Source organism: Neoarius graeffei, chromosome 15, assembly GCF_027579695.1.
Source record: "Neoarius graeffei isolate fNeoGra1 chromosome 15, fNeoGra1.pri, whole genome shotgun sequence".
NCBI lineage: Eukaryota > Metazoa > Chordata > Actinopteri > Siluriformes > Ariidae > Neoarius > Neoarius graeffei.
In genome coordinates this window covers 23633804-23652032 of record NC_083583.1, presented here as the reverse complement: position 1 = coordinate 23652032, position 18229 = coordinate 23633804, and the positions used below count along the sequence as shown (strand labels likewise).

General features: G+C 42.9%; 1 protein-coding gene across 1 annotated transcript in view; it reads left to right on the top strand.

The window, feature by feature from the left end:
* The window catches only part of igf1rb (insulin-like growth factor 1b receptor), a 248431-nt gene that overhangs the window by 218023 nt on the left and 12179 nt on the right, over window positions 1-18229 (top strand). The window contains exons 18-20 of the mRNA XM_060941057.1: window positions 3271-3430; window positions 3740-3869; window positions 13130-13264. Coding sequence (XP_060797040.1) covers window positions 3271-3430; window positions 3740-3869; window positions 13130-13264 — 425 coding nt within the window. The remainder of the gene's footprint in view (window positions 1-3270; window positions 3431-3739; window positions 3870-13129; window positions 13265-18229) is intronic.

Sequence of the window (18229 nt, the reverse complement as noted above, 5' to 3'; positions counted from 1 at the left end):
GTCGGCGAGGTCACAAAGGACCCCAGGGTAACTTCTAAGCAACTGAAGGCCTCTCTCACATTGGCTAATGTTCATGAGTCCACCGTTGGGAGAACACTGAACAACAATGGTGTGCATGGCAGGGTTGCAAGGAGAAAGCCCATCTGTGAAACATGGTGGCGGTAGTATCATGGTTTGGGCCTGTTTTGCTACATCTGGGCCAGGATGGCTTGCCATCATTGATTGAACGATGAATTCTAAATTATACCAGCTAATTCTAAAGGAAAATGTCAGGACATCTGTCCATGAACTGCGTGAAAATCTGATGATGTTTTAGGTCATATTTATGCAGAAATATAGAAAATTCTGAAGGGTTCACAAACTTTCAAGCACCTCTGTATAAGGCTCATCTACAGTTTTTCTGGCTACTGCCTCATAGAAGCAGAGCCACTATGTCATCGTAATGTAAGAATGAGTGTAATAATAGCACACTGTGCATATGCATAAGCATAACCATCACCAGAAAGGCAGATCGTGATCTCATGATACGAACAGTTGATCTTGCGTTATCAAAGGTACACAAGAACGAGTGGCGAAGCCCACTATGTCATTGTGTTGTAATAATGAGTGCAACAATAGCGAAACTTCGTAACCAATCAGCACTTATCCTGATCAAGTTTGATTACCCGTTGTACTTCTTGATAAACTTCGGAACCAGTCAGAACCAGAAATGAAATAAGAGAAACCTCGTTATAACTTTAGTATCGGAAGGTAATCAGCTGATAAAAAGATAAACAAAATTCACCTAGTGGTTCGCCAAGCTACTGATTCGATATCAAGTAAGTGGTGTTTATTTTAAGAAAAATTATCTTTTGGTTATCACAGCCTTTGTCTGGTCCTTCTGAAAGGTCGAATGAAAGGTTTTGTAAGGTCGTTTGAGCTTTTTGGCAGATTTTTTACGCCAAGAATTCCAGCCATTCAACAAAAACTTGAGAAGGCGGCAAAGACAACGTTGGAATCTTTTGAGCGAGCCGCTCGGTTTGGAATTACAAAAGTCCCTTGTGGGAATAAATCTGCTCCTTTGTGAAAACTAAGAGTAAAAGTTAAAAGTATAACTGGTCAAACTTCTGCTATTCGCTTTAAGTAAAAAAAAAAAATTTTTAGCATCTTTACACTTGTGAAACAAAATGTGCTCATTAGTACTAAATAATGCTTCTAAGACAATTCATGAATAAGTGCTTTCTTACTATTTTGAAAATAGATCTAGTTCACAGCACTGTATTTTGAACAAAAACACAGTAAACAAAATTTGTAACCAAAATACTCCAAGCCCTGATGCTGCTCACCGCTTGGTGATGCTTGCAAGAGATGAGACGAGTTTAATTGATAACATGTATTTATTTTTTTGCGGTCCAGTTTCCATCAAATCCTGCGCTCTGATTGGCTGGCGAGCGGGTCTATAGCCTACGATACGGACCTCTAGCGACTCACTCGTTCACAACAACAAACAACATAGCGTTTTTGGTCAACATTTAATTAATTAATTAATTAATTAAAAGACTATCACAAATCTTATAAATTTTTGCCAGCATTTCTCAGGAGAATAGCATTAATTTTGCAGCATGGATAATGATAACGACAGTGTTCACAGCGAAAGCAAGTTTTACTACCCTGAGGAAGAAGAAATAAAAGAAAACATTTCAAGAGAAAGCTAAAAATCTCTAACTGTTGCTAACGCCGAGCAAAAACATGGCTGAATCCTGAATGACTCAATTTTGTATAAATAGGGGACTACATAGGTGGCAAAATGTAGTTTGTTTGTTTTTTTTTTTCCCTGCCATGGAAGTGCACTTGTATACCGAGGAGGAAGCCATTTGCATTACAGCTGTGAATGAGGATTCAAAATGGCGGCTCAGCTTGGTTTTCCCTTTTGGGTGCTCTCATTTTCTGTTGGAATTTGGTAAAGAAAAAAATTAATATATTATTTACCAGCTTAAGGTCGGTCCGTATGGTGAAGTACCGTGACCTCGGCCTTGAATATTGACCTCGGCCCAGAGGGCCTCGCTCAGGACTTTCAAGACCTCGGTCACGGGATTTCACGATACGGACCTCCCTTAAGCTAGTACTTTATTTATTTATTTATTTATTTATATGCATGCTGTATTTACTGTTTGGACCTGGGATCAGAAAACTATTTTATTTATAAGCAGTAGCCACATGTACACACAGGGTACCTATTTTTTATTCAAAAGTGAAGAACCACCAACATGCCATTTTTGCAAGACCTTGTCGACAATCAAGCGTATTTTACTCTGTTGCCCTGGGCTCAGCGCCACAAGAGAACTTTTTTACTCGCAAAATACCTTGGGTGATGTTTTTAAGAAGGTGCCACCATCAAAAGTCTTCGCTTCTGTCACATGTATTTTTAAAGCAGTTCATTTAGTTACTTATTCATTTGTTTTATTTATTTATTTTATATTTGATGTAACTTTATTTATTTATTTGTAAAATAAATGCAGTATCTGCTAAAAATGTGTTTGCCATGATTTAACTTCGGGTGCTGACATGGCAATAATAAAAAATGAAAATAAATTTTTTTAAAAAATCACTCACTTACCCTTTTCCCATCAGTCGGAGTTTATTTTTTAGCCAGCTATCTAACCGGTTAGACACAGTATGTACGTCTCTGTAGGATACGTGCTGTTTATGATGTAGAAAATGAACACCAGCACACGTACCTCAAAGACAAGCTTTTGTTCAGCGCTTTGGCTCATTCACCTGCGACTAAGTAACTCTGGTGGTTGTATCGATGAGCACGATAAAGTTATTTTATTCTCATCATGTGCACCGGTAGCTATGAGGTTCATCTGTGCAGTGGAGAAGCACATGGCACAAACTGTTCTTCGATAATTACTACTTTTTTTTTTTTTTCTTCCCTGAGAGTTGACAGAGTACAATTACAGGAAGTGCAATTAAAAGAAACAGACTGGCACCAATCACTTTTGATTTCATATTATTCTCACCGGTTAAACATTTGTACTTGGCGTCTCTTTCTTCTGTCCAAGGAAGTGCAAGATTTAACTGTAGGGTCCCATTCCAGCCTTGACCAGTCAGATGACCTATTAATGTGTTAATCTTTTAGCCAATTCTGCACTCCTAGGCCTGTATAACGAATAAACATGGCTGTACAAAATGGTGTGACAAAACCACGTGTGCTTCTTGCTGGTGATGTATTTTGTCAGTGCTCGAGGCTGTCTTCCTTCCTCATTTTCCTCTTCCGCTCATCCTCAGAACACTTTCATCCTGCCTTTGCCACCGCTGAAGAAAATGATTCAGATGGCAGGAGAGATTGCAGACGGCATGGCATACCTCAATGCCAACAAGTTTGTCCACCGAGACTTGGCAGCCAGAAACTGCATGGTGGCTGAAGACTTCACTGTCAAAATTGGAGGTAGTTTCAGAATACCCCACCACCCACCCGGTCCACAATAATCTGGTGGAATGGAAAAAGAGGTTTTAATAAATATGTATACACTCTTAGCTAAGCAGCAACATCTGCTTCAGATGTGTTTTTATTTAAATTCAGTCAGTTGAAATGAATTTTGGTTGTCTGGCCGAGCCATGCTCAGATTCTTTTTGTTATTAATCAGTAAGCTTTGTGCAAACGTAAGCCTATAAGCTCCGTGTTTTGTTTGGCTGCTCAACAGGCTTTGCTATATAGAAAGTGTGGAATCTCACCTCATTTGTCCTGGCTTTGTAGATTTTGGCATGACGCGGGACATTTACGAGACAGATTACTACAGAAAGGGTGGGAAGGGCCTGCTGCCCGTGCGCTGGATGTCTCCAGAATCCCTCAAAGACGGCGTCTTCACCACCATGTCTGACGTGTGGTAAGCTTCCATTCCATACATTTTTATTTTTCAGCAATAGTTCTAGTGTAGGAGTTTTGTCATTGTGGCAGACACACACACGTATATACTGTCTGAATTTTGTTTTGATGGAGTTCATGTTCTAGAAAAGAATTCTCCCAAAATCTGTGGTTGGTAGAAGAGAGCAACTGGACTGAAGAGTCCAGTTTTTTTTGGGAGAATTATATCTGTGAAGATACTCAGTCGTCCAGGTACATAGTAATCTGTGGTTGGTAGAAGAGAGCAACTGGACTGAAGAGAGCAAGTCCAGTTGCTCTCTTCTACCAACCACAGATTACTATGTACCTGGACGACTGAGTATCTTCACAGATATAATTCTCCCAAAATTTACGTCTACTAAGCATACACCCATAAATGTGTAGAAGAATCACATGCTTTATTTCCTTTTTGGAAATGTATGTACTTGATGAAACTGTACTCTCTGAAATCAACACGGTACAGCGTTTGTAATACATTTAAGTTATTCCACGAAATCAAGTCGTACATGAGCCGATAGCTGACGAGGCGCATAGCGACAAGTCGGCTATAAGCTATGTACGACAAGATTGAGTGGAATAACTGTTTTATTCTATCCACATTCACCGGATATGAGCAATCACACGTTCTGATTGATTGGCTACTACTAGGCTATCAGCTCGTATACCGTGAATAGAGAAAAACAAAATGGCGGAGCGTGTTGCTGAACCAACCGAGGATGAAATAAAAACTCTACTCGAAAACAAAAGCAAAAAAGGAAATGGAATAAAAGTATTTAATCGTAAGAACGTATTCCTTCCCTCTCCCCCCCAGGAATTATCGCATTTTTCACAAATTGCTACTGTCATTTTGCCGGTTTGTTTACATTCTTCATCTTTAAGCATTAAAATTTGTTGAATAAAAATGTTATTTAGGTGGCACGGTGGTGTAGTGGTTAGCGCTGTCGCCTCACAGCAAGAAGGTCCGGGTTCGAGCCCCGTGGCCGGCGAGGGCCTTTCTGTGCGGCGTTTGCATGTTCTCCCCGTGTCCGCGTGGGTTTCCTCCGGGTGCTCCGGTTTCCCCCACAGTCCAAAGACATGCAGGTTAGGTTAACTGGTGACTCTAAATTGACCGTAGGTGTGAATGTGAGTGTGAATGGTTGTCTGTGTCTATGTGTCAGCCCTATGATGAGCTGGCGACTTGTCCAGGGTGTACCCCGCCTTTCGCCCGTAGTCAGCTGGGATAGGCTCCAGCTTGCCTGCGACTCTGTAGAAGGATAAAGCGGCTAGAGATAATGAGATGAGATGAGAAAAATGTTATTTCTCTGTTTCTCAAAATCCAGTGAATGTGTATATAATAAAACTGTTAATCTTGTCGTACACGGCTTATAACCGACTTGGCGCTACGTGCCTCATCAGCTCATGTACAACTCAATTGCGTGGATTAACTGTTAAATATTCCTTCAAATGGAAAATTGCTTGAATTAAAATTGTTCTGTATCCAGTATCATCTTTTAAAATGTCAAAAAAGGAATAAATGAAAGATATAACCTCCAATATACAACCAAATAAGCAGTTAAAATATGGGCAATTCCATGTAAATGTCAACCTCACCATGCAAAAATAAAGCAACATGTAATACATCAAAACCACTCCCAGAGATCACCTAGGCCTGTATTTTACAGATGTGAATAAGTTGAACCAATTTGTAACCAACCTAATGTCACTGTCAGTCTTTCTTATAATGTAAAACCCAAGCTAAAATCAACTTTGATCATGTACAATTCTATATTATTGCCACAAGCCACAGAAATGTATGCTAAAATCCACAAAACAGCAAAACAATAGCCATCCTAAATATTATTTAAGAACTTTGATAGTTTTAGCTGATATTTAGAGAGTTTCTCAAAGGGTTATGGTGGTTAAATTGCTGATTTTCTAAACATATGCCATGTCTATTTCAGACGCGTCACATCCATAACGGAATTTCGTCACATCCATAACGCTGACTTTTCCTTCCGAAACTCTGCATGAAATACAAAATATTTTAAACAAAGATTTTTTAATATTCACCTTGGACCCCTCTATCAAACGGATATCTCCATTTCGACATTAGGTTTACGATTTCACAGAGTTTGATAAAAATGTACAGTCACCCAAGAAAAGTGATACTTTTTCTGTCACGTCCATAACGCATCTTTTATTGGCATTTTCTGGCATGCCCTAGATGTACTATGGGAATTGTTCTTGTTCTATCACTTCTCCAGTATGGTACAGCCTTAAAATATGCAACACCTGTTTAAATACTGGGAGACAATAAAACATGCACTGGGTCATTTGTTGCCATTTTGAGTTCAAGTGTCACGTCCATAACGCTGGAATTGCTCATATATTAATTGGGAGCTCACTCGATTAGATCAATCTTTATTGTCCCCCCAAGGGAAATTTGTCTTCACCAACTGTCAGACTTGGAACAGCTACAACATATAAGTACAATAAAGACATAACCAACATTAAACAGGTATAAACACAGACAGAAGACATTCAGACAAAAACAAGCGACAGGCATCAAGACATTGAAGAGATATCAAATCAAATGTCAAATCAAGTATGCTCACTTGGACAAGAAACCATTCAGACAGTAGGCCTACAACATATCTGCATCAGACAGTCCGTCACTATTTACCCAGTCCAGGAAAGTCCATACAGGGTTACTGGGGGAGGCAGTTCAATGCATAGATGGCAGACGGTACAAAACTCTTACTAAAACGTGCCCGTCTCCATCTTAAAGTCCTATACCTGCGGCCAGATGGGAGCAGTGTGAAAAGTGGGTAAAGAGGGTGATTGTGGTCTTCAATTATTGACACTGCGAGGCATGTGACAGCTTTGAGGTTGAGCTCAGCAAGGTTGCGTGTGGGGTGGTGAATGATTTTGGATGCTGTGTTTGTGATTTTTGCTAATTTGTTTCTGTTGGAGGTGGAGAGCATATTATAGAAGCAGGGTGAACAGTACAGTAGAATAGGCTGGATGATGCTGGAGTACAGAAGGGACAGAAGATGAGGGGCGACAGAGAGAGCACTGAGCTTGCGGATGACATAGAGCCTTTGTTGAGACCTCTTGTGGATGTTAGTGATGTGTTGATCAAATGTCAGCTTATTGTCTATAGTGAGTCCCAGGTACTTGAAATGGCTGACCTGTTCAACCTTCTGATTATGGATGAGAGTGGAGGGCAGAACAGTGGTGTCTGAATTACGAAATACCATTTCCTTTGTTTTTGCCACGTTGAGTTCCAGAAAGTTCTCTGTGCACCACTGGGTAAAAAGGGAGATGGATGATTGGTAGGCCGTGATGGAGTCATTGTCGCTCAGCAAACCTGATTAAAAACCTGTCTGTCTGGTCATTATTAGCTAATCAACATCACAGCTGTTAGCACCCCAGAGTTCATTATTTTCCAATAGAAGCATTTCCCTGAAGTGTTTTATTCCTCTTATACTATATCAGTTTGCCAGCAGTTATCATTTTTATTAAGTAAAGGACAGCACTGAACTTTTTATAGTTGGATTTAATGTTGCGGAACATCAATGAAACTATCATCGCTCGTTATAGCAGCTTTCAAGTCATTTGTTCACTTTAATAAGACGCAAGAGACAAAATGCAGCTCGACGTGTCGCCAAGAAACTACAAACTCTCCAGCCTTTAGACTTTCCCATCGCAGACAACTTAAAGGAGCAGCTTCTCCTCTAAAAGCATCGACACTGGAGACTCCTTCTGTATTCTGTAAATGTTGAATAGTCTCCTTACACAAGGCTGCTCCATATCGGTGATTATTCCTTGCTAAATGTCATGTTTTTAATCCGTTTTAGTCTTAAAGGAACAGTCCACCGTACTTCCATAATGAAATATGTTCTTCTCTGAATTGAGACGAGCTGATCCGTACCTCTCCGAGCTTTGCGCGACCTCCCAGTCAGTCAGACGTGCTGTCACTCCTGTTAGCAATGTAGCTAGGCTCAGCATGGCCAATGGTATTTTTTGGGGCTGTAGTTAGATGCGACCAAACTCTTCCGCGTTTTTCCTGTTTACATAGGTTTATATGACCAGTGATATGAAACAAGTTCAGTTACACAAATTGAAACGTAGCGATTTTCTATGCTATGGAAAGTCCGCACTATAATGACAGGCGTACTAACACCTTCTGCGCGCTTCGGCAGCGCATTGATACCTTCACTCCTCTTCAGGCACGGCCAGGTGGGCGAATGCCCTGGTCTGTCCGCCCTGTCTAAAAAAAAAAAAAATGGTACAACTCGAGCCCCATGGTAAAATTGGGACTTTGTCATTTTTCCGCATGAGGCCCATGGTAAAACCACACTTCCAGGAGGGGCTGCCGTCTGCCTCCCAAGCCGGCCGAGAGCGCTCCTCGTCGGGCACGGCCAGGCGGGTGAATGCCCTGGTCCGGCCGCCCTGTCTAAAAAAAAAAAAAAAATGGTACAACTCCAAGTGAAGGTATCAATGCGCTGCCGAAGCGCGCAGAAGGTGTTAGTACGCCTGTCATTATAGTACGGACTTTCCATAGCATAGAAAATCGCCACGTTTCAATTTGTGTAACTGAACTTGTTTCATATCACTGGTCATATAAACCTATGTAAACAGGAAAAACGTGGAAGAGTTTGGTCGCATCTAACTACAGCCCCAAAAAATACCATCGGCCATGCTGAGCCTAGCTACATTGCTAACAGGAGTGACAGCGCGTCTGACTGCGTCTGACTGACTGGGAGGTCACGCAAAGCTCGGAGAGGTACGGAGCAGCTCGTCTCAATTCGGAGAAGAACATATTTCATTATGGAAGTACGGTGGACTGTTCGTTTAAGCTGGGCATACACTGTGCGATTTTTTTTTTTTTTCCCCTTCTTCAATCGCGGTATTCAGCTGCTGCTCACACTGTACGAGTGAATCGCAGGGGTAAACAGCACGCAGCTTACGATTCCTGTTCTCACCCTATACGATCCGATGCTCGGATGCGATCTGACTGCTCACACTGTACTTCCATACACGACTCATCGGATTCTTGTATCCAGAACTGCAACGTGAAAAAGAGGAGGAGGAGGAGACCGGAAGTCTCTGTTTTCTCTTCCGTATCTGTGTTCGCGCATGTGTAGTGTGACAGGTCGAGGTAAATCGGCTCGTGACCAGTGATGGGAATAACGGCGTTAGAATAAACGGCGTTACTAACGGCGTTACTTTTTTTAGTAACGAGTAATCTAACTAATTACTTTTTACATCGTTATAACGCCGTTCCCGTTACTTACAATAAAATACTATGCGTTACTTTATTAACGCTGTTCTCATCTGGCATGCTGCTCGTTCAGCCTTTCTTTCCTCTGCTTTAGTGTGGGGCGGGGAGACACGAGACAACGGCACAGTAAGCCAATCAGAGTAGATTTGGACAACATACATAGGTAGGCCACGCCTACTGCACTACTGCGCACTCTTTCAATCAGAAGACACAGCGATGGCGAGCGGTCAGACCAGCACTGCGCTTTCACACTGGAAATACAGCCAGGACTTTTCATTACTTGAAATAAAAGGCAAGAGTGTTTACGTGCAATGCACATTATGTCGAGGAACAAAGCGTTTGTCCTCGTCAGTGGCCAGTAATTAGTAACATAATTTTAATAACTGCAAAAATATATTACATTTGATAGATGTCTTATCTCACATTGTCCCACAAAAATATTAATATAGTGTAGATAACATTACTAATTGGTTCTGTTAAGTGTCCATTTCAGTCATTAAACACATTTAACATTCACTTTTATTATGATTACACTAATTGAATTTGATTTTTTTTGAGGGGGAACAAAATGTAACGGAATAATTACTTTCCCTGGTAATTAGTTACTTTTATGACAAAGTAACTCCGTTACTAACTCAGTTACTTTTTGGTAAAAGTAACTAGTAACTATAACTAATTACTTTTTGAAAGTAACGTGCCCAACACTGCTCGTGACACTGCTTCAACAGTGCGATAGCCTCGCGATGGGCGACCAGGATTTCAAACAGGTTTGATTTTCATCCGATCGATCGGGAGGTGGTCGTGAGGTGTTAATCGCTTGTCGTCACCCCATGTATACTACACGATCCGAGACGCACGATTGAGCCAAAACTCGGCCCGATCTCCAAAACAGTCGCACGAGTGAAAATCGTGTCAAAATCGGGCCAAAAATCGCACAGTGTATGCCCAGCATTAGGTTTAAGGTCTGCAATATAACAGGTCCCAGTTACTCTATAGAAACAATGCATTAGAAGAATTATGTTCATATAAACCTGCGATCTGAGGTGCTGTTGTATAAAACCAACACCTTCTGATTGATCAAGATTTAAGATTTTAGCAGCACTGGAAATGGTGCTGATTAATTATGAAATGTGATTCTGCAGCTCTACTGCTTTGCATGGATCTTGTTCTAAAAGGTTCCACCTTTAAACTGAACTACACTGGGCAAAAGACATATACGGCTAAACAAACGCACACATTTCTCATTATAAAATATATGTGGTAGGAAATGGAGGGGAATTCCTCCTATATGTTTCAAGCAGAGTTGGCAGGCAAGCCTCATCACGGTGGACATGAGGTAGAAACATTAACCTTGTGCGACTCTCATCTGACGGCTTTTCTGCGGAAACCTGCGGGAGAAATCCAGCTGGATTTTCACCATAGTATTCGCAGCTGCAGCTGATGTAAACCGTATTCCTTAACATCTGATTAGTTCTCTCTTATAGCTGCTTAGACTTGCTTTTTTTCCTCCTAACGTTTAAGCGATTAAGTGCAAGATCTCTCATATTTGGTGGTCAGAAGAGAATCCTGTTTCTTTATCATTTATGTTCAGTTGTTGTCCGTGATATTTCATTTGCTACCAGAAAAGTAGCATCGTAGTGTCCGTGATCAGACAAGACGCTGATGAAGCGAGTTACCAGCATCAGACTTTGCTTTGTTATGATTGTACAGTAAGTACATCCTTATGAACCCGGCAGATGTTTCTCAGATCTAACACTGCGTTCAGACTGCAACCTGAAACGACCCATATCCGATTTGTTGTGAAATCCGATTTTTTTGTTAGGCCGTTCACATTACCAGTTATATGAGACTTGTATGCGATCTCCAATATGAACGGAAAACGACCCAAAAGTGTCCCGCATGCGCAAATTGACACGTAATAAGCACATCTACGTAATGCGTAAACAAAAAAAAAAAGCGTACTCTTCAAGTTTGCAAGTAAAGCATGGAGATGAGGTGAGACCTGGCGATGTGGTTTTTGTGGCGGCGGCGGAACTCGCACAATAATCTGATTGATGTGGGCAGCAGACTAATGAGACCGAAGGTGTCAAATTACTGGAAATTTCCAGAACAATCTTGTCTTGTAATACAGGATGGTTTAAGTTATAAATCAGTTATAGAAACTGTTTTATTTAATCAGTCTAACAGATCAACATCCAGGTCCCTACCAAATCCACCATTAGCTTGATCAGTTCTATAAAAGTCTATTTAAATTCTGAAAACTGTACAAATGTTGTTGTTTTCCACCAAAGAGGCGGGATTAGCCAACGCAGAATAGTGACGTTTGTCTCTTGTTGTAGGTCGCATGAATGCGACCTGTCCGGTCAGACTGCAGTCGCATGTGAAAATATCGGATATGCATCGGAATTAGGACCACATATCCAAGCGGCCTGGGTCGCATGTGAAAAAAAATCGGATCTGTGTCGTTCAGATTGTCAATAACAAATCGGATACAGGTCGCATATGGGCAAAAAAACTCGGCTATGGGTCGTTTCAGGGTGCAGTCTGAACGTAGTCGAGTTTCTCAGAATAAGATCAGGGCAATGCTAATGGGACAAAAAGTAAACTGGACTACATTCGTGGGGATGTTGAAGTGGTGTTGTAAAAGCAGTACCATCATTATGTATCATTATGTGGCTTAGATTACTGTGAATTCTACACTAAAACAGCATGTCATTGTTATTGCTCTGTCAAAGTTGGTCCAAAGCTGTGCAGCCATAATGAAGCAGGGTTTATTTGTGCTTTTGTGTGTGTTGTGTTGACCTCTCTCTCTCTCTCTCTCTCTCTCTCTCTCTCTCTCTCTCTCTCTCTCTCTCTCTGTGTGTGCCATCCCATCCATCCATCCATCTGTCTCTCTGTCTCACCCTGTCTGTTTCTCTTTCTCTCTGTCTGTCTGTTTGTATCATCCATCCATCCATCTGTCTGTCTGTCTCACCCCATCTGTTTCTCTCTCATATCCCATCCATCCATCCGTCTCTCTGTCTCACCCTGTCTGTTTCTCTTTCTCTCTGTCTGTCTGTTTGTATCATCCATCCATCCATCCATCCATCTGTCTGTCTGTCTCACCCCATCTGTTTCTCTCTCATATCCCATCCATCCTTCCATCTATGTCTGTCTGTCTCACCCTGTCTGTTTCTCTTTCTGTCTGTCTGTTTGTATCATCCATCCATCCATCTGTCTGTCTGTCTCACCCCATCTGTTTCTCGCTCTCATATCCCATCCATCCTTCCATCTATCTGTCTGTCTGTCTCACCCTGTCTGTTTCTCTGTCTGTCTGTCTCACCTCATCCATCCATGTCGGTCTGTTTCTCTCTGTCTGTATCACCCCATCCGTCCATCTATCTGTCTGTCTCACCCTGTCTGTTTCTCTCTCTCTCTGTATCACCCTGCCTGTCTATCACCCCATCCATCTATCTACTGTCTGTCTCTCACCCCATCTGTTCTCTCTCTGTATCACCCTATCCATCTACCTCTGTCTCACCCTGTCTGTTTCTCTTTGTCTGTCTGTATCACCCCATCCATCCATGTCTGTCTCTCACCGTTTCTCTCTCTGTCTCACCCCATCCATCTATCTGTCTGTCTCACCCTGTCTGTTTCTCTGTCTGTCTGTATCACCCCATCTGTCTGTCTCTCTCACCCCATCTGTTTCTCTCTCTCTGTATCACCCCACCCATCTGTCTCTCATCCCATCTGTCTCTGTCTGTATCACCCCATCTGTCTGTCTCACCCCATCTGTTTCTCTCTCTCTCTGTATCACCCCATCCATCTATCTACCTCTGTCTGTCTGTCTCACCCCGTCTGTTCTCTCTCTCTCTCTCTGTACCACCCTATCCATCTACCTCTGTCTCACCCTGTCTGTTTCTCTCTATCACACTGTTGTCTCTTTCTATCACCTTGTCTGTCTGCATCACCTTGTCCATCTCTCTCTTTCTCTCTAGGTCTTTTGGTGTGGTGTTATGGGAGATAGCCACCTTGGCAGAGCAGCCCTATCAGGGTATGTCCAATGAGCAGGTTCTGCGCTTCGTCATGGAGGGAGGTCTGCTCGACAAACCTGACAACTGTCCCGATATGATGTGAGTTGTCTTTCCTTTTCCTCCGATTTGATTTTTTTTTAAGGAACCATCATTTTGGAACTGTTTGAATGATCATGAGTAAGAACTGCACGTTTCCAGGTTTGCATCTCCACATCAGTGCATAGATTACATTACTGCACACAGTTATCATTTGCTACATCAGCACAGGATAAAAGTACAGAAACCGAGTGATGACTTGTCACAGCATCTGTCTTTTGGGGAATCAGTTCAAGCAAAACTGAAAGGAGCTTACCAAACCAGGAGTGTTTGAAACCGTTATCTGAGAATTCGATGTGTGCGCACTAGGGATGTTAACCGATGACCGTTTGACTGGTGGTTGACCGAATCAACGTTAACCGGTTAATTTTTTTTTGGTTGTCGGTGAAAAAAAAAATAAATCAATCGTTTTGAAGCTGCCGATTTTGGAGCGGAGAACCTGGAATTCTGTGTTTGTAAACGCTTGGGGCATGCCATGCGGTGTAAGGACAACAGCTGACAAATCAGAAACACCCATTCAGTCATGTCCCGCCCTCCCGCCCCAGTTAAAGACAGCTGACAAATCAGAAACACCCATTCAGTCATGTCCCGCCCCAGTTGAACACAGCTGCCACCAGTGTTGCCAGATTGGGCGGTTTCAAGTGGATTTTGGCGGGTTTTGAACATATTTTGGGCTGGAAAACATCAGCAATATCTGGCAACATTGGCTGCCACTCGGCGAAAGAAAAAAGTGTAGACGCAGGCTTTTTAGCTTACAAATTACTATTTTTTTTTAATTATTATTAGAAGGCACATCGAGTTTCGTCCTGCCTTGGCCAGCGCGTTCTGAAAGTATGTTTCGGTCTGTAGCCAACAATGCATGTTATTGCAGATCATATCTCTCCACACAAACTAAAGGCGCAGATGCCGACTTTTTCACGGCTTTTTCATGGACTGTAACGGCATTTGCTTATGGAGTAATTTTAATACACAATTTACTCTGATGAAAGTATTCAGACACTCCAACGCCACCCCCCACCCCCCCACCCCCCCCCCAAAAAAAATCGGATCTGCACGAGCCGTGAAAAAGGCGCGCCGTTTGCATCCCTGTTTAAAGTCATAGGTTAACCGACTTTAACCGGCTAATGAGGCTCGGTGGTCGGTCAAGATTTTTTTTTAGTTTTCGCCATCCCTAGTGCGCACAGGATGTTTCAGGGAACAGGTGCTTTCCCATTTAATGGTATGGTTCATTTGCGGTTAGATGATATAAACCAGCGGCCCCCAACCCCCGGGCCGCGGACCGGTACCGGTCCGTGGGTCATTTGGTACCGGGCCACACAGAAAGAATAAATAACCTGCACTATTTCCGTTTCATTCATGATCTGAGTCTGAACGATGTTTGATTTTGAAAAATGACCGGATTCTCTCCGTTACATCCGTCTATAACTCACGCTTGACCAGAGCATGTGAGTGGAGTGGAGCAGCGAGAATTTCGGTCCTCGCTCACGGAGGTGGTCGCTCCGCTCGCTCCCCGCTCAATGTCGCACCATGCCGCTTCGCCCGTTACCGCTCAGCGCTCCACCAAGATTGCATCCCGCTCCACTCCACGCTCGCTCAAAAAATATGTGCACGCATGCGCGTAGCGGACGCGGAGCACTTCCTGTATCTCTGCCCTCTGTCCCCCGCACTTTTTACAGCCATTACAACCACTTAATTAATTTTTAACACGTGGAAACGCGTTTTTCCGAGCCGCCTCTAAACGCATCATGAGCAGGTGGAGCGCAGGTGGCAAACAAACACCGCTGTCGTTCATTCTGAGCCACGTTGGGCATGCTTCAGACTCATGATGTGAGCGGTAACGGGGCGAAACTGGAGCGGGCCATTGCCTCACTCCATCCTTCCCATCCTTGAAAAAAAAATATCCCGCTCCGCGCTCTTTTCAAAATTCGTCCGCTCCGCTCACATGCTCTGCTCTTGACGCATGTCAAGACGCTTATCTCAGCAACCAAGAATGTTGGAGAGAGGACATTACTCATGTTATGTTGCTGACGCGATGTTACGAGGATGCTGCTAATAAAGTTGCATACGAGTACACAGTGGATTCACGTTTATTACTATATTTAGAAAATACCACAGTTTATCCACCACCTTAAAGGCTGGTCCGTGAAAATATTGTCTGACATCAAACCGGTCCGTGCCGCAAAAAAAGGTTGGGGACCGCTGATATAAACCATCAGATCCGAGCAAAAAAAAAAAAATCAGAAATGTGCAGTGACCCTTGTAATGTGCAAGTCGGAACAAAAAGGTATCTGGAATCATGCTTAAAGAAGTAAAATCCATCCTGGTTCCTCTGATGGAAAGTTCCTGAGTGCTGGGTTCTGAAGACTGATCCTGTCGTGGATGCACAGCTTTATATTTGCTTTTAAATGTCAGAGTAAAGCGTGATGGACCTTAATGTCAGACCCAGGTCTGCTCTCTGCTGTGCTACGTGTGTCAGTGTTTAATTTGACTAGCAGGTGTATGGAAGTGTGCATCACCTGACCTGACGGTTTACTGGAAACAGCTTGCAGCACTGCTACCTATGAGATTATTTTAGAAAATGTTCCAGACTGGTTTCCATTCTGCTCTTGTTTCCAAGCGCGCTTTGAGACGTTCGGTTTCTAGCCATAGTGATAAGAAACGGAGATGCTGCTTCAGGCTAAGACATGCACGTCAAAGCGCCGTGGTCCATGGTGGTGGAGTTGAACTGAAATCAGAGTGTTTACAAAGACAGAGAGACAATGCCAGCACACTGCAGCATTTGGATTTAAGACGCCTCAAAGCAAAAGAATGAGGATATTTTTAGAGAGAGAATGTGTTTTTATATTTGGGATATAAGGGACTGTGTACAGGAGTTAAATCAGGCTGGTGAGATGAGTTCACTGTTTGTTCCTGTTGAATACGGCTTAACTTTTCTTTACCTGAATATCAGTAATGATTTTAATAGTAGATTGGGATTAGATAGTGTCTAATTAGATTAGATAGTAGATAGTGTCGTGCTGTAGATCGCCGTTGAGATGAATCGCTTACGAGCCGTTCTCGAAACTCTGATGGATGAATGGAGTTCGCGTCTAATAGCTAATGCAGCGTCTAATAGCTAAGGGCCTCTGCATGCTCTTGCGACAAGGCTTTCGCAGATAGTTTTTTGCAGACAGTTGTAATTTATCGTTGAGCGGGGAGTAATAGGCGTGCGCGATGTTATTCACTGCCACAACGCAAGGGGGCGCGAAGTCGCGAAATCGCTAGGAGTAGTTGGTGGGTGTGGTTAGTGGAGTGTTTATCCTCCGGTTACTTATAATGACTAGAACTGGAGTCGTATAGATGTCCGTACTTCCTCACTTCCTCGATCAACCGCTCTTCGTGCTGCTCCATCTTCGCTCGTGTTTTTAAAAATGGCGGTCGTGAAAACAAACCAAACCAGGAAAGTAGGGAAGCGGAAGTGCGTGTACAGCGGATGTAGAGTGGACCAATCAGAGCCCTCTTGTCTGCGACGCTGTCTGCGAGGTTTCTGCGGTGGTCACAATTTTTGGGAGGTGCGCGCAGAGCGTCTGCGAAGGTGGGGGGGCTACGCAGACACTGTCTGCGACGCTATCTGCGAGGACTGGGTTGTCAGCAAAAATTGGCCTTAACGCAGCATCTAGATTTCTTGCGTCTACTGTATGCTTCTCCCTACCAGAGTCCACTTACTGCTCAGCTGTTTCCATGCCAGCTGCTCTTGGCTCCTGAAGCAGTCACCCAACCTCTGCGTGTCTGCATGTGCTACAGCTATATCACAAGACGCACTGTGGTTTTACCCAGCTGAGTTTTAAATAGCGTGGACTGGCGTCATGTGTGTTTGCATGCACCTATGCGTGTTAGCAAAGCAAGAGCAGTAACTGGAGTATCAGTATGACGATAACGATGAGCATGCAGCTTACAGTCCTTCATGGGCAGCCTGACCTTTTTTGCTAAAGACGTCGTATTAATTCTGCATCAGCCGTTTGTATTGCGACACTAAATACTCTGTATTCGAAACTGTCAAAACAAGTTTTTACACTGAGCTGTGATGCATTAGCTTACACAGCAGTTAAGCAGTTTAGCACTATTGCTACTTATGTTTTGTCGCGTTTTTGTAAGTAACGGATTAAAAGTAAAGCTGTTTTTAAATTGCATTTAGTGTGTGGATTTATGGGTAGAATTTAATAAATCTTTGCCACTGAGACCTTTTGATAATTAAAAAAAAATTATAAATGCACAGTGGAGGAAATAATTATTTGATCCCTTGCTGATTTTGGAAGTTTGCCCACTGGCAAAGATATGAACAGTCTATAATTTTAAGGGTAGGTTTATTTTAACAGTGAGAGAGAGAATATCAAAAAGAAAATCACATTTTATAAAATATATAAATTGACTTGCATTTTGGGGTGGCACGGTGGTGTAGTGGTTAGCGCTGTCGCCTCACAGCAAGAAGGTCCGGGTTCGAGCCCCGTGGCCGGCAAGGGCCTTTCTGTGCGGAGTTTGCATGTTCTCCCCGTGTCCGCGTGGGTTTCCTCCGGGTGCTCCGGTTTCCCCCACAGTCCAAAGACATGCAGGTTAGGTTAACTGGTGACTCTAAATTGACCGTAGGTGTGAATGTGAGTGTGAATGGTTGTCTGTGTCTATGTGTCAGCCCTGTGATGACCTGGCGACTTGTCCAGGGTGTACCCCGCCTTTCGCCCGTAGTCAGCTGGGATAGGCTCCAGCTTGCCTGCGACCCTGTAGAACAGGATAAAGTGGCTAGAGATGATGAGATGAGATTTGCATTTCGTTGAGTGAAATAAGTATTTGATCCCCTACCAACCATTAAGAGTTCTGGCTCCCACAGACCAGTTAGACATTCCTAATCAACTCGTTACCTGCATTAAAGACAGCTGTCTTAAATTGACACCTGTATAAAAAAAGACACCTGTCCACAGAATCAATCAGACTCCA